General features: G+C 47.6%; 1 protein-coding gene across 3 annotated transcripts in view; it reads left to right on the forward strand.

The window, feature by feature from the left end:
• The first annotated feature begins 1,014 nt into the window (after window positions 1-1,014).
• The window catches only part of NXPH1 (neurexophilin 1), a 176,292-nt gene continuing 151,975 nt past the window's right edge, over window positions 1,015-25,331 (forward strand). The window contains exons 1-2 of one of the 3 annotated variants that reach the window (XM_028750916.2): window positions 1,015-2,193; window positions 2,957-3,118. In XM_028750916.2, coding sequence (XP_028606749.1) covers window positions 3,065-3,118 — 54 coding nt within the window. In that variant the 5' untranslated portion in view covers window positions 1,015-2,193; window positions 2,957-3,064. Of the gene's footprint in view, window positions 2,194-2,342; window positions 2,540-2,956; window positions 3,119-25,331 lie in introns of those variants that run through there. The other 2 variants (XM_028750914.2, XM_028750917.2) reach the window with 2 other exon arrangements.

The following is a 25,331-nucleotide window of genomic DNA, read 5'->3' on the forward strand; positions in this document are numbered from 1 at the left end:
CAGCTGCCCCCCTGCCCCCCTTGGCTACGTCCATGTCTTCGGGAGTGGAAAAGAGAGATAAACATCCCTCCAAAATCAAGATGTGACATCCACACTCATAGATTAATGGCTTCTTACCAGCTTTCCCTCTCTCACAAACACTTTTTACTTATGAATTACAACCCATAATCACTAATCATTTTTTAAAAACCCCCACCTGATGCATAGACATACACTTACAGTGAATATATTTGAGGGATTACTCTATAGTACAGGACTCCAGAATGGTGCTATGGGAGAACTGATGTGTGGTACGCTATCTTAAGTTTGAGACTCCTTTAAACAGCCTCCCCCCCAAAGGCATTGACTGGTGATTCCATAAACTACGGAACTCCTTCCCACAAGATGGCCACCAGTTCCGATGTCTTTGAAAGAGGATTGAACAAATTCACGGAGAAGTTTGTCAGAGGCTACTAGCCATGATGTCGGAGGCAGTCAATGCTTCTGAATACCAGCTGCTGGAAGGGGGAGAGTCTTGTGTTCGAGTCCTGCTTGAGGGTTTAGTAGGGACATATGGGTGCCCACTATGAGAACAGGACGCTGGACCAGAGGGGCCGTGGGCGTGATCCAGCTTGGGGAGAGGTGTGTATATACTGGGCAAGGAGAGAGGGTTTATTTTTCATTCCATTCTTTCAGTGCTCTTCCATGGCTTCAACGCTCTTCTCTGACTGAAGCCAGGGTTATCATCTCCCTGGCTTGAGCGGAGCACAGAAGCAGGCGAGGTAATGATTCCGAAGTAACTAACGCGGAGTTAAAGCGAGTTAGGGGAGGCCTCTGAGCCCGCCGGAGGAGTGTGCTATAGGGAGGGCAGCGAGACACATCCGTGCCCTCAGAAATCCAAATTCCCAAGTGCGCACTCCGTCCGTCCCCCCAGTCTCTCAATTCCCGCCCCGCCCTGGAAAAAAAGGCAGTCCCTCTGTCTCGGAAGAGACGGCATCTCTCTCTCTCTCTCTCTCTCTCTCTCTCTCTCTCTCTCTCTCTCTCTCTCTCTCTCTCTCTCTCCTCTCCTGGCCCTGTAACCCAACTTCTCTTATCTCGGGTGCCAGACTTCACGCCCCATTTCTCCAGCCATCTCGCAGCCCCTGCAGTCATCTCCAGGAAACCATCGGAAGGCATCAAGCTCCTCTTTCAAGTGCTTTATTATTTGTGCGGGAGCCAAGGGCGACGTCATTATTCATATTCATGGGATATTAATTGCTATTGAAGAAGAAGAGGAAGGAAGGAAGGAAGGAAAGCCGGAGCCTGGACGGGGTGTGTGTGTGTGTTTATGTGCGCGTTGAAGAGTGGAAAGCGACGCAAACTCTCCTGCTGTCTTTCTTTCTCCCTCTCCCTCCTTCCTGCCAGGGCGTCCTTTTCCTCCTCCCTCCGCAGCCGCGGAGCTCCGCGTGCGGAGGGAGCCCCCTAGCGGCAGGGCAGCGCGCCGCAGCGCGCCTTGGCACGGCTCTGATTCGTCGCCCGCCAGCCAGCCAGCCAGCCGGTCGGACTTGGAGAGGCTGGGACGCGGCTGCCTCTCTCGCAAGTCTCGCCGATTCTTCTTCTTTTCTCTCTCGCTCCTCCTCGCAGCTGGAATGACTCTCGGACAGCGCTCGAGGCGGCTTTTCGGCGCTTCTCCTCCTCCAGCGCCGGCCTCCTTCTGCAGCCTCGCTTTGCCCTGGAAGGGATGATCGGCCGAGGGCTTTGCAGCTGGGCTGCTTGATCCCTTGTCCAAAGTTTAAAAGAAGAAGGAGGCAACAAGGAGCAGCTCCCGCTTAGCCAAGAAGTCCTTCTTCTTATTTTTTTGCAAGAGACAAATCGCTCGGCACGCCCGGACTGCCTCTGTGCCAAGACAGAGACGCTAGGAAGCGGTCGTGCGCTCCGGGCCGCCTTCTTCTCCTCCCTCCTTGGCGAAGTTTCCTGCCGCCGTGCCCGTCCGCGGGGCGCCTCCCTTGCGCAGGCTGGCTCCGCGGGGGCGCCTGTTTCCGCGGGACCCCGCTGGCCACAGCATGGAGCAGCAGCAGCAGCAGCCGCGCCGAGGCGGGGATCCTCGCGCAGCCCTGGGCGCTGCTGCCGAGACCCTGTAGCTTGCTTGCTTCCCTCTCTCCTCGCCTCGCCGCTCCTCTTCCCATGGACTATTGCCAGAGATCGGCGCCTGCTTTCGGACCCTCCATGCAGTAGGTAGCCCCCTCTACTCTTGTTTTTGTGGGTGGTGGGGAGGAAGGAAATCGGATCTGATTTTCCTTCCCTTTTTTTTGTTGGGAAGGAAACGAGGGGCTCCGCCGTGGGTTGAGGGCGAGCTGGCGGAGGCAGAGACGGGAGTTGGGAGACGGGCGAGGGATCTGTGCGCGCGCGCGTTTGCGCGGAGACGGGGCGCGGGAAGGAGGCGTATGTGCGCGCCCGAGCACCCCTTGGCACCTCTGGGGCACCTTTAGCCTGGAGCCTGGATCTGGGGCTTGATCCGAGACCTAAACTAAGCTCCATCCCTCGCCCCCTCCGCCTTTACTTTCCACGCGCCTGGCTGCGTGTGAGTCTCTCTCTCTCTCTGATATCTGGGGTGGCTGCGCTGGCGATGATGCACCAGCCGTCCCCATCTTCCTTACAAGAATAAGCAGTCAGCTCTGGACCCCCACCCCGCCCCTGCCCAGTCCTGTCATTCCGCACCTCCCTTGCTCCGGAGTCACTCCGCAGCTTAGGGGTAGTAGCTTGGTCCGCGCGGCGCGAAGCCCTTCTCACCCCGCCCTCTGCCCTGTAAATGGATTAACTCTGATCTGAGTCCTTCATCGCTCAGCGCCCCCCCCCCCACTTCCCTGCCCTCTCCGGGTCCGTGTGTGTGTGTCTGTGTCGCGCCCCTCCCTCTGCTCTCTCTCTCCCCCCCCCCCACCTCGAAGCCCTCACCTCGCGTTTTGCGGTCATGGAGTCTATAATTTCCTTTTTGGTCTAGGCTGGCGCGAGCTCTCCTGGTTCTATAAAGTGGATGTCAGGTGGATCTATGTTCCTGGAGGAACAAAGAGCAAGCGAAGGCAACGCTGTGGAAGTTTGAGCTGGGAGGATGCAGCCTGTGTACTGGTACGCGGTGCTTCTGTTGCAACCGGCACTCTACCTGGTAAGTTTTGCAAGGAGCCTCCCTCCCTCCCGCTTTCTCTCTCCCCCCCGCCCCGCACACTAACTTGGGCTGGTTTGGGTGGAGGGCAGAAGAACCCCGAGCAAAGGCCTTGCGGCTCGCCTCACTTATTCACGAGTAGACCCACTGGCTCCAGCCCTACCGAGCCAAAGGGTGGAGAGGCTGTCTTGAGAGACTCCTTCCAGCTTTCTCCCCTCGTCTCCGTCTCCCGTGGGGTGTGTTTTCCCATTTTTTATTCATTTGTTGGTGGACGGAGTGCGCGTTTTGGGTGACTGTGGGTTCGACGGAAGTTTGGCAACCTTACTGTAGGCGTGCGAGAAGGTGAGAAGATCAATTCAAGGACGTTGCCACAGCGTCTCTTGGAAAGCTTGACGAGCGGGGCTTGGCAGGGGTGGTTAGGAGAGAGAACTCCGGCAAAACTTTTTTCTTCCACGATCTACCCAATTGGAGCTCCATCCGTTCATACGGGAGACCAAGCCGGCGGTCTAAAAAAAAAAAAAAAAAAGAGTCCAGTGTAGACAGCAAGGTGTAATACCCGGGGTCTCCCTTTGACACCCGCTAGAGCTAGTTCAAATCCGCGAGGGACCCCTCCTGCCCGATCATAAACTCTGTAAAGTGACAACTTGGGCTATGTCGTGGGTATCTCACCTCCTCTATCTGTCTAGCTCCTTGTGACCCCTGGTGGGTGGGGGGGTCAGTTGGTGCGTCCCCAAGGTGTCTTCAGCACTCCACGGGACAGGAGGGGAAGTTTTTGGTGGCGCCGGCGATCCAGGTGATGAGAGGAGGGGATCGCTCTCACGGTCACTGTTGTGCCAGCACACGCACACCCTTTAGGGGGCTTTTCCGTCATGCACAGGTGTCAACACCCAGGTATAGACACCACCTAGCACTTACCGCACTCCCCCCCCCCCCGGGCCGCGTAAAACCAAACCACCTAAATGCCACTGAATCAGTCCCGTGGCACAAACAGATGACCAGAGGGGACGCGAAACCACACGACCTGGGATCTTTTCCTCCTGGGATCCAGCTCACAACGATCCACAGATAAACACAGAGACCGTCATCTGCTTTCTGAGCAAGGGGATCGAGAGTGACCGGCTTTCAGGTTGGAAAAACGGTCTAGGATCAGGCCGGACGGGGAATAATGAAAAAGAAGCGCCTGGTGCTGGCTGAAAAAAATGGTGTGGTTCTACAAGCATACAAACCTTGAAAACCAACCGGGGCAACTCGTTTTTTGTTTTTTTTTACCCTCTCTGTAAGAAGCCTCTTCCTTGCGCTGTTGGCCTGCGGTTGCAGCTCTTGGCCGCTGGAGGGCGCTGCGCGCCAGTCTCAGCCCCGCTCAGGACACCTTGGGGGGGGGGGGAAGCAGGTGAACGCAGGGGCAGCCCTTGCAGACGGGAACAAGCGCTCTGGCGTGCCATCGCCTGCTGTAACACTGCCTTCCCCCTACAAATGGACCGGAGCCACAGTTTAGAAGTCAAGAAGTCTTGGGGATTTATTTATTTTTAAGAAGAAGAAAATTGTTCTGGTTTCTAGTCATTCTGATTCTGACCCCCCCCACCCCCCAAAATAGAGGTGAGGATGGAGGCCCCTCTAAGATCCGCATAACGATGTCAATAATTAACCCCCCCCCCCATGTTGTTTGGGGGCCAGCGACCCAGGAAGCCTTGACAGGCTACGCATCCTTGAAAGGGTCGTTCGGTCACCTGGGGGGGGGGGATGTTGTGTGTGCGCCTGGCGCCATTGCACCGCTCTCTGATTTATTTATTTTTAAATAGGTGGGGGCCAGAGAACTCCGACACACGTAATCTCTCTCATCCAGGCGCAAGATCAATAAGCTGCGTGGTTCTCTCCCCCTCTTCCTCCTCCCGCCCTGGGTTTGTTGGCACTTAAACTCTTTCCCACTCATGGCAACAACGGCGCGGGATTTATTCTAATGCGCGGCAGGCTGAAAACAAGCGCATTAATTCTCCTTTAATTGTAAACTGGGAGCATTTGAAAACCATTCAGTGTGCAAATTATGCTGATTCAATTACCGTTTAGTTACAGACTTCATTACCTGAATGCCTTCTCTCCCCCCCCCCCCCCACCAACCAGGATTTGGCAAGCGGGGGAAAGAAGAGGAAGGGAAAGAAAGAGTTTTCAAAACAATGCGAAATGTGACTGAATGCAAATTGAAAATCAGCAACAGTTTAGGGCGGTTGTCAGCTGAGAGAGGGCTTCGTATAGGATTCGGCAGGCTGATCTACGACTTTGTTTGCAAGTCGATATAGTAGCCCGTTGATACTTGCTCTGCATATTCCTTGAGTTTTCCTAGGGACTAACTATCCTGTGCTAAACCTGATATTAGCCGTCAACCGCGAAGCTTTGATTTAAAGCTTTAATCAACCACAGGAACAGGTGTTAGGTTTTGCTTCTTCCTAGATGGATCTATAGGGTGGCAGGATAGGACCGCCTTGTAGAATTGAAGCCAGATGGAGTGAGGGAGGCGAAAACGGAGAGATCCGTTTTCATAGAGAATCGGTTTACGCTTGGGACGTATAAACACAGCGTAGATGGAACAGGATCCCAAATCTGTGTTTCTGGGGGATTCGGGCGATAGGAATACTTTTTCTTTCTTTTTTTAAAGAATACGTTTACCTCTCAGTAGCAGGACGTGGGAGAAGCTAGTCTGGATCTCACCGTTCCCCACCTCTGTCAACTGCATTGCAACCACACTGCAGTCAGTCGGTGCGACGCCCGTGCTTTTGTATTTAGTGTGGACAGGAATCCGGGCCACTCCGCCTGGCAATGGCAAGAGGTCACCGCTGAAACAGACGGAACTCAAATGACTAGGAATGTGTGGACAGGCCTGGTGGATGATATGGATTCAGTTAAACCCAAGAATGCTTTTGTCAGTGACTCTCCGGATCGCTGCTGTCCTTCTTAGATTGTTTAAAGGGAATTCACGAAACGGTCCCAGTTCAACAAGCTTTAAGGTTTCTTTGGCCTACTCGCGATTCTCTCGATATCTGCTTGGACCTGTTTGGGGCTTAAAACATATTTCTGATTTCTTTATACAATTGGGCGATAGGAACCCCAAGAGTATGCTGAGTAGCTGAGCTGTTTATCTTAGGGCCTCCCCCACCCCTTAAACCGATTTTCTTCCTATGGGTTTTTGGAGTCTACCCCCTCCCCCCAGTTTTAAAAATGCCAAAGAACTTATGCAGCAAACATGCCTGTATATGAACACAGACGGTCATATATATTGTGGTTGACCTTGACGCTTCCAGTGGTGGAAGAGAATGAGATGGATTATTGGAGCGCTGGAATAATTCCTAAACGGCAACTGGAGTCTGATGTCATTTCTGGACATTTTCCAGTAGAGTCCTAGAATGGAACTTGTGTGTGATGTATATAGTAGCTATAAATAGATCTATGCGCTCCATACCCTGATATGTGATAATATAATGTAGGTTCTATATACAGCTCACAGGTTAAGGTATAGAACGGTTTATAGAGAGACATTCAGAGAGAGCATGACAACACATCATATACTATCTGTTTCATATATGAAACGCACACACATGTATCTATTTGCAATGTGTGGCTGTATAAAATGTGCCTGTACATCTACAATGCTATATTATCTGTCCCAGACACACTACTCGAAATTATACGTTTAAGCATCCTAGTATGTGGCACGTTTTTACTGGAAGAGAAATCCCTCTGACTTCAATGGGACTTGCCGTCAAGTCAATCTACACAGGACCGCTGGCTAAACTCAGGATTGCTTCCAAGCTGATTTTAAACTCTTTCATATGTATCCCAAACACAAGAAGCAAATTTCTGTGAAACCGGTTGGACTTTTTCATTAATATTATTGCTTTAAATCTATGCGTTCGCATCGCTGATCTGAGTGGGATTTAAACCGGCGCGCTGGCTTGTGTGAACTAGGCTGTTGGCGATGTTTTGGTTTAGAGCGATCAATATGCTTCAGAAGCATTGTGTGTGTCTGTGGCAGCTACTCCCCTCTTTTTTTTCTTCCTTGAAGGGGTGAGGGAGGAGGCAAAGGAAAGCGGAGGCCGTAGCTGAGAACATTTCTCTCCGGGATGGGCTCCAAGTCTGGCCAAAGGTGCGGGCGGCGCTATCCCTCCTATTTTGACACTTGCCGGTTACTCCAGAAATCATCTTGTTAAGAGCGGGTCAAAACAGCGAGATCGCTTCTCTTGCCAATGGCACAAGAATAACTTGCTTTCTGTACTACATATTTGGGACGGGAAGGCCCACATTTTCGGAGAATTGCATGCAAATATTTAAAGCACCGGGGCGTGCTTTTCCATCGCACATTTGGCGCGGGGTGGCCTTAGGAGTCGGTTGACACAACACTTGTTTTGTTCTAGATGTCCAGTGCGGTCGTGTGAATGAACCGCGGATTTTTAAAAAACCCTGGTCGTGCCAAGCCACCCAAACCGACCTCTTCGCTCGATAAACCCCTGATCTCGCAAAGATTTCTCTCCAGAGCTAATTGTTCACAGGAAGGCGCGAAAGGACAGGTGGAAGTTGGGTGGGTGAGTGGAGGAAGACCATTTGATCTGTCTTTCATTTCCTCTCTCCTACATTTAGTTTAGGCCGTGTATCTACCACTCTCGAACCTTGAAGCAACGTACCCTGTCGGGGTAAATTGCATTTATTACTGTACTTAGGAGTGCGCGCCTGTGCGTCCAAGGCTGAATTACTCCACAGCTTGATTCAAAGCCCAATGAAGCCAGCGACACCCCTGTTTCAGCTCCATGCTCAAATTCTGAGCTGTCATCCCCAACATGACTTGGCGGTAGACAGTTTCGCTGTGTATCCCACACCTTTGCTTGGAATTAAACCCTATGGACTTCAAGTGAAACTTCTGAGTAAGTGCGTTTAGCACCGCACCTATCATACATATTTAGGAACACCAAAACTCCGTTTAGCTCTCATGGTTGGACTCGAAGACCTCAAGGCCACCCAACGGGACGTCCATCCCAGAACCTGGTCTTTCCTGGGTGACGGATGGGTTTGCATAGGAGAGAGGCAGAGGGAGGGAGGAATGGAAAGGGAGGGAGGAAGAGGTTTCTGATCCAGAATCATAAACTGGTGTAAGAAACGGGAGGAAATGTGCATTCTTGAAAACACTCGACTGTATTAGGTTATTGACTATTCCACATATCTGTATGAGTCTCTCTCTCTCTCTCTCTCTCTCTCTCTCTCTCTCTCTCTCTCTCTCTCTGTGTGTGTGTGTGTGTGTAACACCAGGCAGCATCGTGTACCTTCTTCTATATGAATTGCGAAGATTACCCAGCTTACCTGTTTAACCTCAGGGTTTGAATGAAGTGTACATACGTATTCCTGATTCATGCCGTTTTGGGATGGCCTGTTGCTAAAGCAAGGTGCATGTTGTGCTGTGAGAGACAAGCCGAGGGCTGGTGGTGGTGTCACTCAGAATGCCTTAAGACTCGCGACTGCCTCTATTACCTGCTCCCCAGCTGCAGATTCTAGTGTTGGTGTCGCTCTGTTCAGTCTGGCCTCTGTTCAGTCTGGTCATTTTTTTCTTCCTGGTAAACGTCAACCTAAGGGCGAAATGTGCCCATCCTTCCTCCTTCTTCCAAGCTAGGTAAGCAGCTCCCTCAGACTGCAGGGAGACCATCCCCAACCAGGCAAGCATTGTCCTCCACTAACCATTCTTTACACGGGTTTTCAAAGGGTTTTTCTGTTCTTTCTTGGCGCTGAAAGCATTTGGCTATTACTGGCTTGTTTCCCCCGCTCTTCCTTCTTATTGAAGCGATTTGCTGTACTTTGCAGGTGGAAAAAGAAAGATCAAAACAACTCGTGGCGCTGCTTGTATATTGGGCATCTCACACAACACGGTGGCAACAATTTGTTTTCATTTATTTGTGTTGGGAAGTTTGGGGCGAAAGAAAGAAAGAAAGAAAGAAAGAAAGAAAGAAAGAAAGAAAGAAAGACGCAGCTTAAATTCTCTAGGAGCAGAAATCTCCTAGGAAGACTCTTGAGTTTGAACAATGTAGCAACAGGAGACAGGCATGCGTATGTAGAAAATGATCTGTCTAGGACTATGGGTACATGGTGATTGCGTATTCCTACATATACAACACGTGCACACGAGCTATTTAGACTCAACACATGCTGTAGGATACAGGTTGTCTTATATCTAAACTGATCAATATACTCTTTCTGTATCCTCTCAATGTCTTGCTTTTATACCAGGAAATCCATGTAAATTCTCACAATCAACAGAACCACCCCAGCACGCTCTCGCCGTCTCTTTTTGAGGATAAATTGGAGCATTTTCTTTGAGTTTTATTTCTTTGGGGTCTTATTTACGTCTTCTTATTCACCTTATTTCACCCCCTCTTCTGAATCAAGCGGTTTATCGTAAATATGCAGTGAGACTGTGGGATATATATATATAATATCAGGGTGGACCAACTTCCACCATCGCATAGGCCCATTGATTCCAACGGAGCCTACTCCTAAGTAAAACTCCAAGCGGCTCGAGCCTTGATAAGGTTACTTGGTGGAAGCAAGCCCCACGGTGTTCGGTGTGGGGCTTACTCCCGAATTAGTTCCCGGGATACTGCAGCCGAAGACCAGCCGATGTTATCTCTGTTAACACCCACCTTTTAAAAATGGGGCCTGGGGACGGAAGGTTAGTTTTCCAGGTGTGTTAACATCGCCTCTTTCTCTTCTAAATCAGCACAGACTCGGGTACCTGAAGGAGCACTGAGGCGAACTGGGCTAGCCCCCCTCTCTATCCCGCCCCCACAACCATTTTGAATGTTCAGAGAGGGGTCCCTACTTCTACAGAGACAGCAGCTCCATCTAAGTGATTAGCTAAATCTTCCGAGCTAGGAGTAATGAGAAGCTCATTTCAGCCCTTGTGTAGCCCGCCTTGCCTCTAGACTGAATATTATTATTATTATTATTATTATTATTATTATTATTAATAGAAAAGCCAGTTTCCTTATTAGCGATGGCAGTCAGAGGCTAAGCAGGTTAGTCACCCCCTTGCTGGGAATCGCCAATTTCGCAAGCTCTGTCCCCCACCCCGTTTAGGATCTCTTGTTCCGTCCTTCCTTCCTCCTAGTAGTAGTTTGGGCGAATCTCGCCGGGTGATTTGCCAGCCAGTTTAACTCACAACCGGCTCTTGTAAGTCAGCATTTAAAGCACCCCCCTGGGTGCTTGGTAAATAGGACTTGAGCCATTTTTTATGCGGCAGATTGACATGTTGACGACTCTGCTTGGAGGAAGCTTCTTCCTCCTCGCTCCCCCCTCTTTTTTTTTTTTTTGCAAAAGCTTGGCAAGCACTTCATCAAGGATAAAAAGGTTCTGCCGTAAGGATGTCACTCAATTTATTGTGAAAGTCGAATGAATTACGTTTAATGAAAGTGCTCCCCCGATGAATATTACCAGCCATTTCCTGAGTTGGCTCTGTCAGATTGATGGGAGGAAATGCCAGGCGGCCTCCCTGCCTCCACTACCACCAAGATCTCCAGCCACAATGACGGACGCGAGCTAATCGAGGGCTGCTGCTTCTATTACGCATAGGATCGAGAGGGCGGAGGATTCCCAATACGATGCGCAAGTTAACAAGGCGACGTTCCATTTCGCCTCCATTAGAGCTTCGATCCTGCCCATCGTCAGTCGTTGCACCAACTTCCGTGGGACTGTTTTGCTTCTGGGTGAATATATGAGGTTGTGGAAATTCTATGCTTGCTGACACTTCCAGCCAGCCAGCCAACCCAATCTATAAACCGGGATTTGGCACCTCCCCTCTCCAATTTTTTTTTTTTTTTTGAGAAGTTCTACCGAAGACATCTGGCAGGTTCAGAGTACACAGTGGCACTCGCTTCCCGATAAACTTAGCCTGTATGCAGCGATGCCTGGCTCAAGTACGCAAGGTGGGAAGGCACGCTCTATGTGAGAGCGGAGTAAACACAGGCCAGTCTAAGGTAGAGGGTTTGAATGTGTGGCTGGCTTCCCCAGAAGTTCTCAAGCGTTGGCGTCTTATCTCACTAAGTACTGCAAAAGGCCCGTCCACATATAAATCGCCCGAATACATTGATTTAATCGGAACGAGCTCCCATAGTGGGCCTTTCACAAACCATGGGACTTGCTCCCGTGTAAATGCGGAGAAAATCGAGCTTGCACATCCCATTGACTTCACAATGGTTGACGCATTGGTCCTGGTAGTTCTGGCTTGTAGTTATTGGGAATAGAGCTCCAAGCCAATGTATGGAGATGGAGATGATTGTCCTATTGGCTTCTATGGACTTTTCTCTCTCAAACATTCCCTCCCTTGATATGAGGTCCCTTCACTCCTTTTACTTGAATGTAGCCCTCCCACTTCAACAAGGATTGAAGCCCAAATTGCGTCTGCTTATCCGAGTTGTGAATAAGACCAAATATTCCTTTGGGATTTCACACTTAGGAGTGAGTCCCATTGTGGACGGTTGGATTTACTTCTGAGTAAACCTGCACAGAATTGGGCGGCACAGGTCTTAAAACATGCTAGTTTTCCTGGGCCTATTTCCATTTTGTCTGATGTATGCGGGCACTGAGAGTGTCAATACTTTTCTTTCATGGAAGTGTGTTCAGCACTGTAGCCTTCTTAGACATAGAAACACCCCAGTCCTACTTAAGTAAAATGCTTAGGTTTGCTGCTTTACTTGGAAGTACGGTAAGATCTACTGAAATCCATGGCACTTGCTTTCAACTATGCATAATCTGCGTAATGAGTTTAAACCGGGCATTGCTGCTTAACAGGTTTGTTGCTTTGTTTGCTACTGAACCTTCTGTAAAACAGAAAGAAAGAAAGAAAGAAAGAAAGAAAGAGCGCGCTTTCCCACCGGGATATCGTTGCCGGTGTGATGCAATGCCGCAATAGTTTAGGGTGAAATCTTGAGTACCCTTATTCGGAGCTCTGATGAATAATGCCCAAAGGTTTTGCTTCCTCGCAACACATGAACACCCCAAGCCTAAATCAATTTACTTGGAAGTAAGTCCTATTGTAACCAAGGGAATTTACTTCCATTTGAAGAAGTTAGGCTTCGGATAACTGCGTGCTTCTGAAAATCAAGTTCCACTGGAACTTTTTCACTAACGCTCCATGCGAGTTATGTGTTCAAACGATTGTTGCGTTAGATTCCATCACCACAAAAGGGAAGAAAACGAAGGAAGGAAGGAAGGAAGGGAGGGAGGGAGGGAGGGAGGGAGGGAGGGAGGGAGGAAGGGAGAAGTCCTAGCAGGGATCCATACTAGTATTACAATTCAGCTAGCTGCTCGAACTGGGATTTCCAGTATCCTCAGTGTCAAAGCTTAGAGAGAGGCTGTTCCTTTTTCTGTCCCAACCTTTCGGGGTTTCCCGAGATCTTAAGTGAGGCAGAAAAAGGTATCCACTCTCCGAAGTGACACCCGCTTAGACTTAACATGCTGAGAGTTACTGGTACTGAAGTCTGCCCTCTCCCCACCTCTCCTTCTCTTTCCCAAAGGGGCTGGCTCAAACCACAACCCTCTTAAGAGCGGCACACAAAACTTCCAAGCCAAATAAGCTACTCTGCTTTTTACCAGATGGGGGAGTGTCGAACGCAAGGGTAGTCAATGGTGCCGTGTAAATCACAGTTCTTTGTTAGGAACACCTGACTACAGAACCCAGGAACCAATGGATGATTCTTAAACGGAACGTATCATTCTTTACTCATAGTATTAAAGAGATCAGCTAATCAACCACTGCTGTTCATTCCAAGTCTTTCTTTACTCTTCTTACTCTTTATTTTCTGCCCTTTATTGAGCGAGAGGAATAGCTTTCTCCAATCTTTATATCTCTTTTTTTCTTTCTTTCTCATAGAACCTAATATTCAGAACCAACTCTTTTTTCCAGACCTGTACAAACTATTTGTTCAGGTAGTGGGCTTAAATATATGTTCTTCAGGTTTATTGCTGTGCGTGTGCCTACAGAACTTGTCTCGAGAAGACTTTCCACTGAAACTCTGAACTCTTTTGACTGCTTGAAGACAAGTGTATGTTGCCTTCTCATCTATAAAGAGTGAACACCTTATCCGCAGAGGAACGCCTCTTTTTAAATGTTCCATTTTTTGTAGTCTTGGATAGGTTTCCACAAAAGGCGATTTCCTTTACCCAGCGTCGCTTCAGAGTTACAAAACAGGTGTCTCATGTGTACGCAAGCTTTTGAGTTGTGCAGATCTCTTCGTCATTTCTTACAAACACCTAGCTCGGAGTAACCTGGCAGGTTGACGGCTCTTGTACTAAAATTATGTGGGTTTTGTGTTTTATTGGTTTTTTTAAAAAAAACCTATTCCAGGTTTTAGTCACCAACACTATATCAAAGGTAGACTCTTTGCTATGCATATCTTTAGCCAGTCAGTTCCAGTCATTTATGCTGTATTAGCATGCCGAGTTTTCAGGCAGAGATGGAAATGGATATTTCTCTTAGCACCTGGGAGGGACAAGAGAAGTCACCCTATAGGTTTGAAATATACTGTAGTATATTTTCCTTAGTTTTGCTACATTGACAACTTCTTATCTTTCCTTGTATTCGGATTATGTTAAAGCAGTTGGGGCAGAGCTTTAAAAAAATTGTCTTAAGGTGGTGGAGCAATGGTTCAGAAGTTCAGAAAGTCCGTTCTCCTGCTCCTAGCCACTCTGGTGTACCTCGCCTCTTTTTTGCTTTTCTGATGGAACTAAGCAACAATGCTCACAGAATGGCTATTTTCAGGACCTTGGAGAGCTCCACGCGCAACACAGCTCCACACGCCCTGACAGGAGTTCGTTTCATCTTTAGGACCCTGGACAGCATCTAACAGTTCTTGAACGGCCACAGTAGTGACCTACCCATTCAAGCTCTCCCTCAGCGACATTTGCGGTAGAGACCTTTGCAGTAACCTTTCATGTTCATGGCGCTTTCTAGCTCACCGCGTAGTAACTCCAGGCGAGTTAACAAAGCAGCCCTCCAGCGCCCGACCTCTCGCTTCGGAAACAAAGAAGGCGAATAACTGAGATTGATGTCTCATTAGCGATCGATGCTATTTTATGTGAAGCGAATGGAATAATAATAATAATAATAATAATAATAATAATAATAATAATAATAATAAGAAGGAAGCCTTAAGGAAGCTTCCCCCCAACTCCCCCCACTCTAACAGAAACCCTTCCTTTTTTGAACGTCTTTTGGGCAACAGAGCAGGATTTTCTCTCTAAATAAGGGAGATAGCTGGGTGCCTGCAGCCTCCACCCACCATTTGGTAATGGCACTTCTCAGTTTAAGTTACGTTGCTTTCCAGAACCAAAAGGGAGACTGTAATTCACACGTAATGGAAGAGAAAACTCTCTGGGGAACAGGATTTGTGCATTTGCTCTTTCCTGACTAACCGGCTCCTCTTAAAAGCAGATGGGCGAGAAACAAGGTTGACTACTTGCTATGAAAAGCGCCTCCGTTGAAAGGATCCGGCGCGAATAGAAAGGTGGGGGGACTTAATATTTATTATGGACTGGAGGACAGCGTCACACTGTTAGGAATGGTGAGAAGTGTAGGTTCCTTTTATCTTTTTTATGTTTTGACAGATTTTTTTATTTTTAACAAAAAAAACTTTAATACGTTGAAAAAATTCACCTGGAAGTTTATTGACAGTGAAATATTCACCGAAGTCTACACACACACACACACACACACACACAGTATTCGATCACTTGCACCAACGAAAGTCGATGAATGACCCTCCTGGTGACCTCTTCCTAAGCCAACCTGTCTCTTGACCCAGTCCTTAATAACAGCTGTTAATAAATTAATTATCCCACCCCAGCATTTAAAAACACAAACAAACAAACAAACAAACAGGAATGCAAGAACTCTCATTTGATTCTTAGCCAAGCCCTTGGGATTGTGCCATAAGGATACTATTTGTAATGGGCTAGCCATACTGATCGGCGCAAACAAGCAAACAAACCAACCCCGAGCCCATTTATGTGTTTGCCCAATTAACTTAAACATAAGCGATAGTTTTTTTGGCGTTCCTACGAGCTTCGCCTTCCTCGGTTAAGTAAGAGATAATCATTGACTTTGCCCCTCGATGGCATAAATCCCCACTTAATATTGACAGAGCTGTCCCCCAGGGTTTTGCTCGCGGAGAAGCGGTTGTCGATAAAACACAGGAAAGTTGACAAGGAAGGTGTAACTGCATGAGTGATGGGAAGCCTTACAAGAAAGAGCGGTGGTGGGAATAGATTGGGCCGCGCTTTAAATCAGGCTTATTCAAAGACCCACGAAGAATACGTAGGAGAGCTTTTTTTGGGGTGGGGGGGTGGGGGTAGCGCGGAGCCAGGCGAAGCTGGCGCCGAGTGTCTGCTTAAACACTTTAGCACCTTGCTGATTCATGGATCCGGGAGGTGAAGGAACAGCTGGGGACGCAGCCTCGATGCTCAAGGCCTGTGTCTCCGCCGTCGACTCTGGGTACATCTCTATCTTTGAAACGGGGAGAACAGCGGCTTCCGTAGCCGAGATGGCTGTCGTGAGGCTCAACGCCTCGAAAGTCGCCACGCGGTTTACTGATTCAGTAAGATTTTTATGTACTTATTATTCCTTTTTATATATTAAAAATGTTTTATCCTCTTATCACTCCTCCCCCAAACCCAGGGTGTTTTACATTACAGGATCTGTAAGTCAGGCCTGCGAACTTGAATAAAATATTGGGGGGGGGGGGGGGGAAGAGTAAGTGTCACCCTGCATAATGGATCACAAGAAAGGGCTCACCCATACCATTTGAATGTCAATGCCCATCAACTTTTTTTTTGGGGGGGGAGGCCCCCTCAAATATTTTATGGAGGGGGCCAAAGGGACCACGGCCCCTGGGAGTTGGCTCCTATGTGTAACGTTGTCTTCACAACAACCTTGCGAGGTAGGTTAGGCCGCGGAGGCACAAGCTAACTCAGCCAGCTACAGGGCTGAGAGGGCTTTAAACTGCGGGGGGTCTCCTTGGGTCTGGTTCGACCTCCTGACCCCCAGCTGACTGTGATTCCACTAGTTTTAATCATGACCACTAGTTTTAATGCGCATCATTTTAGATACCAGGAGCATACATAGCCTATACGAAGACATTGGTCCCGACCTGTCCTTATAGGTTTGCAACACAATGGATGGGGGCGAAGGTAAGATCTGAACCCGGCTCTTCTGCGCGCTTTATCTAGCGAACCAAACTCCTCTGGCCTCGCCATCAATCTTCTGTTTGCCTTAGTACGTACTCAAAGCGCCATCCCCCCCCCCCCCCCGCTGCTATTATCCAGGGAGAGACTTGGCGTCGCCAGTTAAGTCTCCGTCCTCTCCTCCGGTCCTTTCTCCCCCCGGAAGGCAGTTAGCTTTGCCTTGTCGCGTTATCTGCTGGCAGGTTCTGGATCCACTCGTAGATTGTCTTTCTCGTTGATGAGGCCTGTCACTTAACCGGGGGGGGGGCGGCGGCGGGACGAGCTTTCTTCAATTGCTCCACTACAGGCTGGTTGCCCACTTCTTATTAGCAGCGTGCGCTAGATGGTTGGCTAAGCCCTCCACGCACAAAGGCGACCCCCGCCGCCGCCAGTCCGTCGTTTGCATATGTGTAAAAGGGCAGAAAACAATGAGAGAGACTGCTGCATCGCTCGCGTTGGAGTCCTCTGCATCAAATGGCAAAGCCGTTTGGCTCCTCCATATTCCAGGCTCAATGAATTGCAACGATTATTGAAGAACAAAAGCTCGGGCGACTCGCCTTCCCCGCTTCTTTTCCTGCTGAACTTTAAAAGTCATTCTAATGCAAATATTTCTGCATTATTCCGCCTGCCTGTTTCCCTAAAAGCTCGCTTGGGGAGGGGAGGAATCTTGGACTCCGTTCTTCATTTGAGCATCACATCCGCTGTGAAATAGATAGCCAGGCCTCACCGGCACAGGAAGCACATTTCTTGGGGAGGTGGCGGTGGCAATGGGAGTTGTTTGGTGGCTCTGAAATTTAAGACAGGAACTCAAACTTTCTTGCGGATAAACTGCAAGGGCTTGAAAAGAAACTCTTCATTGTGCTGAATCTGTGTCCAAAGGTAAATGGAAATTAGGATAGGGGTTCTGGATTACTTCTGGCAAGAGGACAGCAGGTGTACCTCCTTTTCAATCAGCTGCTGTGTTTTGGATTCTGCTGTTACGTTTCTATTAATTTTATATTGACCATCTCTTTCTATGGAAGCGCCATTGGATCTTTATTTCCAAGGGGGAATCTGGGCCAAGCGCCTGGGAAAGCCTCTCCCCCTTCCCAAAGATCCTAGGCCTTTTCCTTTAGGCACAAGGGTTGAGTGGTGAGTGCTGTTGCACTCAGGTTTTCTTGCAGGCTTCTCAAAGGAATCTGGCTGGCCACTGTGAGAACAGGATGCTGGATTAGACGGGTTATTGGTCTGATCCAGCACAGGCTCTTCTTACAACCACATATTAATCTATCCCAGGGCATGGTCTGGAGATAAATCTGTACCTGACCAGATGCTTAGTTCTGGAGTGGGTGGCAATTTGCCTGGATTCTTGTATGCAGCAAGGTGAGAGATGGCAGATGTGATAATAGTCCTCCATAATAGGCTTGTATTCAGTACTGGATTTACCTATAAGCTAAACAAGCTATAGCTTAGGGCCCCACTCTCTTGGGGCCCCCAAAAAATTAAAGAAAAAAACACATTTGTAAAATATAAGATAAAAAACAAATAAAATAAAACCTACATGCAGCAACAGTGTTTTGTGTTGTGTAGGCTCCTATGATGTAAGTCATGGGCCCCGCCTGCTAGCCTGCTCCCTAAAATATCACTGGTTCCCTCATTTCTATATATATAGGGTGCCTGCATTCTGCATGGACTGGTTGCATGGCAACATGGGCAAATGGCTTTAGATACCTATTAGGTCCATACATTACTATATAGCATATATTCAACACAAAAAACAGTGGCAATTTGTTGTTGACAAAGGACAGCTGGACATATAAAGGGCCTCATTACCTTCAGTAGCTTAGGGCCTCCTCAAACCTAAATCCGGCCCTGCTTGTATTCAGTGCTGGTCATAGTCAGAGCAGACCCACTGAAATTAGTGGACAACTAACAAATTAATTTCCATAGGTTTACTCAGCTTATAGCTTAGTTCTTAGCTGGATACAACCCTGTGGAACACCTTCCTCTCCAAATAGGATTTGGAGTTTTCGCCAGGGCTTTTGGTTGAATATTTATCTCCTCTGCACTTGGCATTTTAATTTGTACTTGACGCTGGGGATTGTTTGATGCAGGTTTTAACCATGTAGTATGATATTCATTTCATAGAATTTTAGAAACATAGAATTGTAGAGTTGGAAGGTGCCCTGAGGATCATCTAGTCCAACCCCCTGCAATGTAGAAATATGCAGCTGTCCCAAACAGAGGTCGAACCTGCAACCTTGGCGTCATCAGCACTATGCTCCAACTTCAGAATGTTTTGATTGTTGCAAAAACTGCGGCAAAAACTTGTTGGGGAGGCGTATTGCCTGAAAACCTAAGAAATAATAAATAAGACAAGATGATGCAGCTACTTTGCTGAAGTCCAGCAGATCTGAGCTTGGATGGGAGACCATTAAGGAAGTCAGTGTATATTGCCTTTGATGGCCTTTGGAGTTTAAAAACATCAGAAAAACCAAAGCTGTGCTCTGAAATGGAATCTCTTTTACCACTCCTTGCTAAAATGAAACAACAGTATAGTTAATTTCTATCCTTTTTAAAAAATGTGGAACTTGTTTTTATTATCTAGGAAGCAGGCTGCTATTGTCAATCTGTTTATCATCATATGTAGTTTTAAAAGCCACTCTTGATTGAACTGTTTGCCCATCAACTCTTCTGTTAAGCTATCTTGTCAAGAAATGCTGCCACAGGCCTCCAGGTATATAAAAAAGCTGGCGTAAAGTTAATGGACTGCCTTATATATTTACAATCTCAACCATAGTGCCAGAACTCTTTTCAGAGCAATATATGTATTTAAAATAGGTGCAATATAAAAGTTGCATATTCAGGTTTGCCACTCAATCAACAGCCATAAAAACAACGTTGTCAAGTGTTAAATATCAGACTGTGTGTAATTTCACAATCATTTACCCAAGTTGTTCATAGCGTATTGCTGTTCTGTAACTTGTCAAAATTATTTTAAAAATACATTTATGCAGGAAATCATGAGCATATTAATATGTATCTTATAGTGATAATTATAACCTACTGTAGTTTGGTGGTTTTTTTTTTTTAAATGAGGAATACAACTGTTGACTTAATGAATCTTATGGATGTACTTTGGCATGAAGCAAAGCAAATACATTGTTAGAGTAAAAAGTGGGGAGGGAAAGAACACAAGGCTGATCAAGACACCATTTTCACATATGGGTTCAGTTTTGCAAACCAGGCCACATAATGAGCACCATAATATAAACGTCAGCTCAGTTCACAGAACTGGCTTATACCTACAAAACACACTGAGTTATTTGATTTTCCAAGATCTTTTGTTTCAACTCTCCAACATCAGAAAGTCCCACTGCATACGTTGGTGTGGGTAAGAATGTGGGATGGGAAAGGTTAGGATTAAGGAAGTAGCTGGACAGGCAAGTGTCACATTCTAAATTTTTGTCCGTAATTAAATGCTGGTGCAAAGAGTTGTGGCTTAGAAAGTGAGTGACATTGCTACTGCTACTAATACACTACACCATGTCCATGGGCCAGTTGATACAGCTAGTTGCTCCTCCTATACTGTATAACAGTTTTCAGGAGTGTGTAGAACTACCAGTGGACTCATGACCTGGCTGAGTTCAATTGGAAGAACCAATTGTATGATGCCTTAGACTTCAGGCGGGTTGCAAGCCTGCTAGCAGTCTTTTGTGCTCCGGAAGCCCATTGTGTGCAAGTTACGAACCCCATCATTGCCATAACACTGATGTTACAAAATGCAGAGCTGGGCTGGAGGATGATACTTCCCTTGCACCATCAAAAACTAGGATCTTTATATCAATGAGGGTTGAACCCACTGAGGAAACTCCACTGACCTTTCTGAAAGCAAAAATGGGTGGAGTGATAACAGGGGAGATCTGCTGCGGTATAAGTTTTGAACCCTTTGCTCACTAAGCCTCTGACAGTTGGGAGCACAGTATTGCAGTGGTTCCCACTTCTTCTAGAACGTCTGTTATCAGAAAGTAGCTGGGTGGGACTTCTGCTTACCCTAATGGCAAGTATGATGTGAGGTTCCTCAGGATTCCATCTTGTCCCCTATGCTATTTAATATATATAGAAACCACTGGGAGGTGTAATCTGGGGATTTGAAGTGTGGTGCTGCATGTATGAAGAGGACACCCATCTCTACATTGAGCTTTGTCTCCCCATTCCATGTGATTCAGGAGAAGCTGTACAAGTGCTGGACCAATGACTGGAAAAAGTGATGGTCTGAATGAGGGTCAACCAACTGAGACTGATTTATGATAAAATGGAAGTACTGTGGGTAAGTGGTAACTAGGGAGGTGTTCTGGATGGAGTAGCACACCCCCTGAAGGAACAGGTGCATAGCCTGGGGGTTCTCCTTAATCTGAAACTGACAGTAGAGACCTAGATGCCATAAGTGACAAGGAGCACCCATATTCAGCTCTGGTTGGGTCACTAGCTACAATCATTCCTGGACAGGGATAACATGACTTCAGTAGCCCACACTCTCATAACAGATTAGAGAACTGGGCCAAAACAAACAAGATGAACTTTAACAGGGAGAAATGTAAAGTATTGCACTTGGGCAAAAAAAATGAGAGGCACAAATACAAGATGGGTGACACCTGGCTTGAGAGCAGTACATGTGAAAAGGATCTAGGAGTCTTGGTTGACCACAAACTTGACATGAGCCAACAGTGTGACGCGGCAGCTAAAAAAGCCAATGCAATTCTGGGCTGCATCAATAGGAGTATAGCATCTAGATCAAGGGAAGTAATAGTGCCACTGTATTCTGCTCTGGTCAGACCTCACCTGGAGTACTGTGTCCAGTTCTGGGCACCACAGTTCAAGAAGGACACTGACAAACTGGAACGTGTCCAGAGGAGGGCAACCAAAATGGTCAAAGGCCTGGAAACGATGCCTTATGAGGAACGGCTAAGGGAGCTGGGCATGTTTAGCCTGGAGAAGAGGAGGTTAAGGGGTGATATGATAGCCATGTTCAAATATATAAAAGGATGTCATATAGAGGAGGGAGAAAGGTTGTTTTCTGCTGCTCCAGAGAAGCGGACACGGAGCAATGGATCCAAACTACAAGAAAGAAGATTCCACCTAAACATTAGGAAGAACTTCCTGACAGTAAGAGCTGTTCAACAGTGGAATTTGCTGCCAAGGAGTGTGGTGGAGTCTCCTTCTTTGGAGGTCTTTAAGCAGAGGCTTGACAACCATATGTCAGGAGTGCTCTGATGGTGTTTCCTGCTTGGCAGGGGGTTGGACTCGATGGCCCTTGTGGTCTATTCCAACTCTATGATTCTATGATTCTATAACTTTTGAACTATTGCAGTGTGCTTGACATGGGCTATCCTAGGGGATGGTGTGGAAGCTGCACCATCAGAATGCTGCTGCCTGGTTATTTGGGGCAGATGGGATTATATAGTACTGGATGCTTGTATGTTATCGGGCTCAATTCAAGGTGTTGGTTCTAGTGTTCAAAGCCGCAAACAACTAAGGCCAGAATACTTTATCACCTCTCTCAATACTTGCTGGCCCATGGTTTGAGATCAGCTGGAGAAGCCCTCCTTCTGGTCCCATCAATGGGCATGGTCTGTAGAGTGGTGACACAAGGCAAGAGCTTCTCTGTGGTGCATCTCCATTGTGGAAGCCCCTCCTGGGGAATGCCAGTTTTCTCCTGCTTTGACAGTTTTTTGAAAAAATATCAATTGAAGATGTGTTTATTTATGCGAGCCTTTGGCACATACCCCTGCCCGAAGCCCAGTCGTGTCCGACTCTAGGGTTGTGCGCTCATCTCACTCTAGAGGCCGGGAGCCGGCGCCTAGTGAGTCCTCTAGTGAGGACACTTCCAGGTCACGTGGCCAGCATGACGAAGCTGCTCTGGTGAGCCAGCACCAGCGCAGCACACGGAAACGCCGTTTACCTTCCCGCTATAAAGCGGTACCTATTTATCTACTTGCACCCGGGGGTGCTTTCGAACTGCTAGGTGGGCAGGAGCTGGGACCGAAGGACGGGAGCTCACCCCGCCGCGGGGATTCGAGCCACCGACCATGCGATCAGCAAGTCCTAGGCACTGAGGTTTTACCCACAGCGCCACCCGCGTCCCCTTTGGCACATAGTGGATTTTATCTGCTCAGGTGTTTTCGTTATTTGTTGTGTCTGCTATTTTATGTCTTTGTTTGTAATTTGCTGTTTCATGCCCTTGAGTTTTTGATATAGGTTCCTAGCTACTGATTCAATTATGATTTTATCATGATTGTATTTTTGCAGTTGTTTTTAGCTACCCTAGACTCTTAAGGGAGGAAGGGGGGAATAGGATGATGATGATGATTAAATAGTCATAGTTTTATGGCATCACTGAGCCTAAAAGGAAACAGTTGTTCACTAATGTGGATACAGAATTTATAACATAAGGCCTGGGCAGTTCATTACTGCACCAGTAATGTCTGCAAAAATGGGGGGTAGTGGGACTACATTGGGGAAAACCACATGTTTTCTTTCCATGCAAGCAGTCCCAGAGTGACTTTAACACACCATGTGATTCTTTCACCATGATTCTTTCATACAGAAATCGAAGTGACTGCTCCACTACAGTGATAACATATGACTTTGGTTTTGGAGGTTAGTAAGTGTTGGCGCTGTGGGTAAAAGCCTCAGCGCCTAGGGCTTGCTGATCGAAAGGTTGGCAGTTCGAATCCCCGCGGCGGGGTGAGCTCCCATTGCTCAGTCCCAGCGCCTGCCAACCTAGCAGTTCGAAAGCACCCCCGGGTGCAAGTAGATAAATAGGGACCGCTTTCTAGTGGGAAGGTAAACGGCGTTCCGTGTGTTGCGCTGGCTCGCCATATGCAGCTTTGTCATGCTGGCCACGTGACCCGGAAGTGTCTTCGGACAGCGCTGGCCCCTGGCCTCTTGAGTGAGATGGGCGTACAACCCCAGAGTCTGGCAAGACTGGCCCGTACGGGCAGGGGTACCTTTCCCTTTACCTTTAAGTGTTAGAATTAGGTCTGTGTCTTAGATTTATTTATATACGCCCAAAGGTTGTTCTTTCATTTTCTGCTTTGAATTTCAAGGAGCGATCTGTGAAGTTAATTACTTTGCAGCTTACGCAACATAATATATTAAAATGTAATCCAGAAAGATGCACCATAGAACTTCACTTTATAGCATGGCTTGGAGGATGTGCTCACTTCAAGCTAAAACCCCCCCCCTCAAATGCTATTTATATAGTATTTATGCTGGCATGTATAGTGAAGTTTACCTGGGAGATTTGCAATGAGTTTAAATAATTAGGTCACTCAGATAGCTGAGATTTAGATACAGGGGTTTCTGCTGTACGTCTTTGATTAGTGTGCAGATTTTCAGTGCTGCAATTAGGCAATTTTAGACTCTGGACTTAATGACCTTATGCACCCACCTCCTTTAGATGTTAATGTGCATTACTTCACTTCAAAATGTGAAAAGCCAGCCCTGCTGTATTTTAGGGTCCCATTGCTCTTTCTACTAGGGGGGGCCTGGACTTCTGAGCTGATGGCACCACTGTTTATTTTGCCATGCGTCATAAAGCATGATGTGGGTCTTCTATGGAGGCATCAGCTCCTCCCTGGCCCATTCCTACCTCGTGTGTTGTTCGTTGTGATTGTCATTGGAAATGGAATTATGACTTCCAAATCACCCTCATCCTCCAATAAGCCATGCTAGACTGTGTGTGTAGTAGAAAATAGGTAGGCAGGCAACCATGGCTGCTAACATACAATGCATAATCCACAAGAGAAAGCTAGATAATACATTTCACACTTTCACAAATAAACCCGTTGGCCAAAATATCAATGTGCAGGCATCATTCCCTTGTTTTTGAGTGTCACCATTTTTAAGCCCATCTCTGATATACCAGTCTTCCATTTTGGATTTACATAGTAAAGGTAAAGGTACCCCTGCCCATACAGGCCAGTCTTGACAGACTCTGGGGTTGTGCGCCCATCTCACTTAAGAGGCCAGGGGCCAGCGCTGTCCGGAGACACTTCCGGGTCACGTGGCCAGCGTGACGAAGCTGCTCTGGCGAGCCAGCGCAGCAGACGGAACGCCATTTACCTTCCCGCTGGTAAGCAGTCCCTATTTATCTACTTGCACCCGGGGGTGCTTTCGAACTGCTAGGTTGGCAGGCGCTGGGACTGAACGACGGGAGCGCACCCTGCTGCGGGGATTCGAACCGCCGACCATACGATCGGCAAGTCCTAGGCGCTGAGGTTTTACCCACAATACAGGCTTATTTAGAGGAAAGTGTACAAAGTGGGCCTAAAAAGTTGAAATGCTTCCACCAACAGATCTGCTAAAAGGCTCGGCTGTTGTAATCTCAGGCTGAGGCCCGATTGATTTCTCAGTAGTTGATTGTTCCCATTGTTAAACTTCTTTGCTGTTTTGCGGTGCATTTGGTGTGAGAGCTCTATAGGTGGTGTTTGACTTTAGGGGGTGCATTCACTTGCACAGCCCATCATTTGCTGCTGCAGCCATGACCAAAAGAACAGGGGCATCCTATTGAACCCTTTGTGCATGCGTGTGAAATCTAGCCCATGTTGGCTCTGTTAAGTCCCTGCACAGGTGCTTTTTTCCCCGCTCGAAGTTTGTGTGTGCCTTTTTAGTTTAATGCAACTGACGCAGCCATTTGTATGTATGTAACCTGAAGCGTCTGTAACCCGAGGTACCACTGTAATAGTAATTTTATTATTTATACCCCACCCATCTGACTGGGTTGTCCCAGCCACCCTGGGTGGCTTCCAACATATATAAAAACATAATAAAACATTAAACATTAAAAGACTTCCCAATACAGGGCTGCCTTCAGATGTCTTCTAAAGGTTGTATAGTTACCAGTAGTGGAGCAACTGGGGGGCACCATGGGCAGCACTGGAGTTGCAGGGCACCCCAGCCTCTGCCTCCTTCCTGGTCGCCCTCCAGC

Source organism: Podarcis muralis, chromosome 12, assembly GCF_964188315.1.
Source record: "Podarcis muralis chromosome 12, rPodMur119.hap1.1, whole genome shotgun sequence".
Taxonomy (NCBI): Eukaryota; Metazoa; Chordata; class Lepidosauria; order Squamata; family Lacertidae; genus Podarcis; species Podarcis muralis.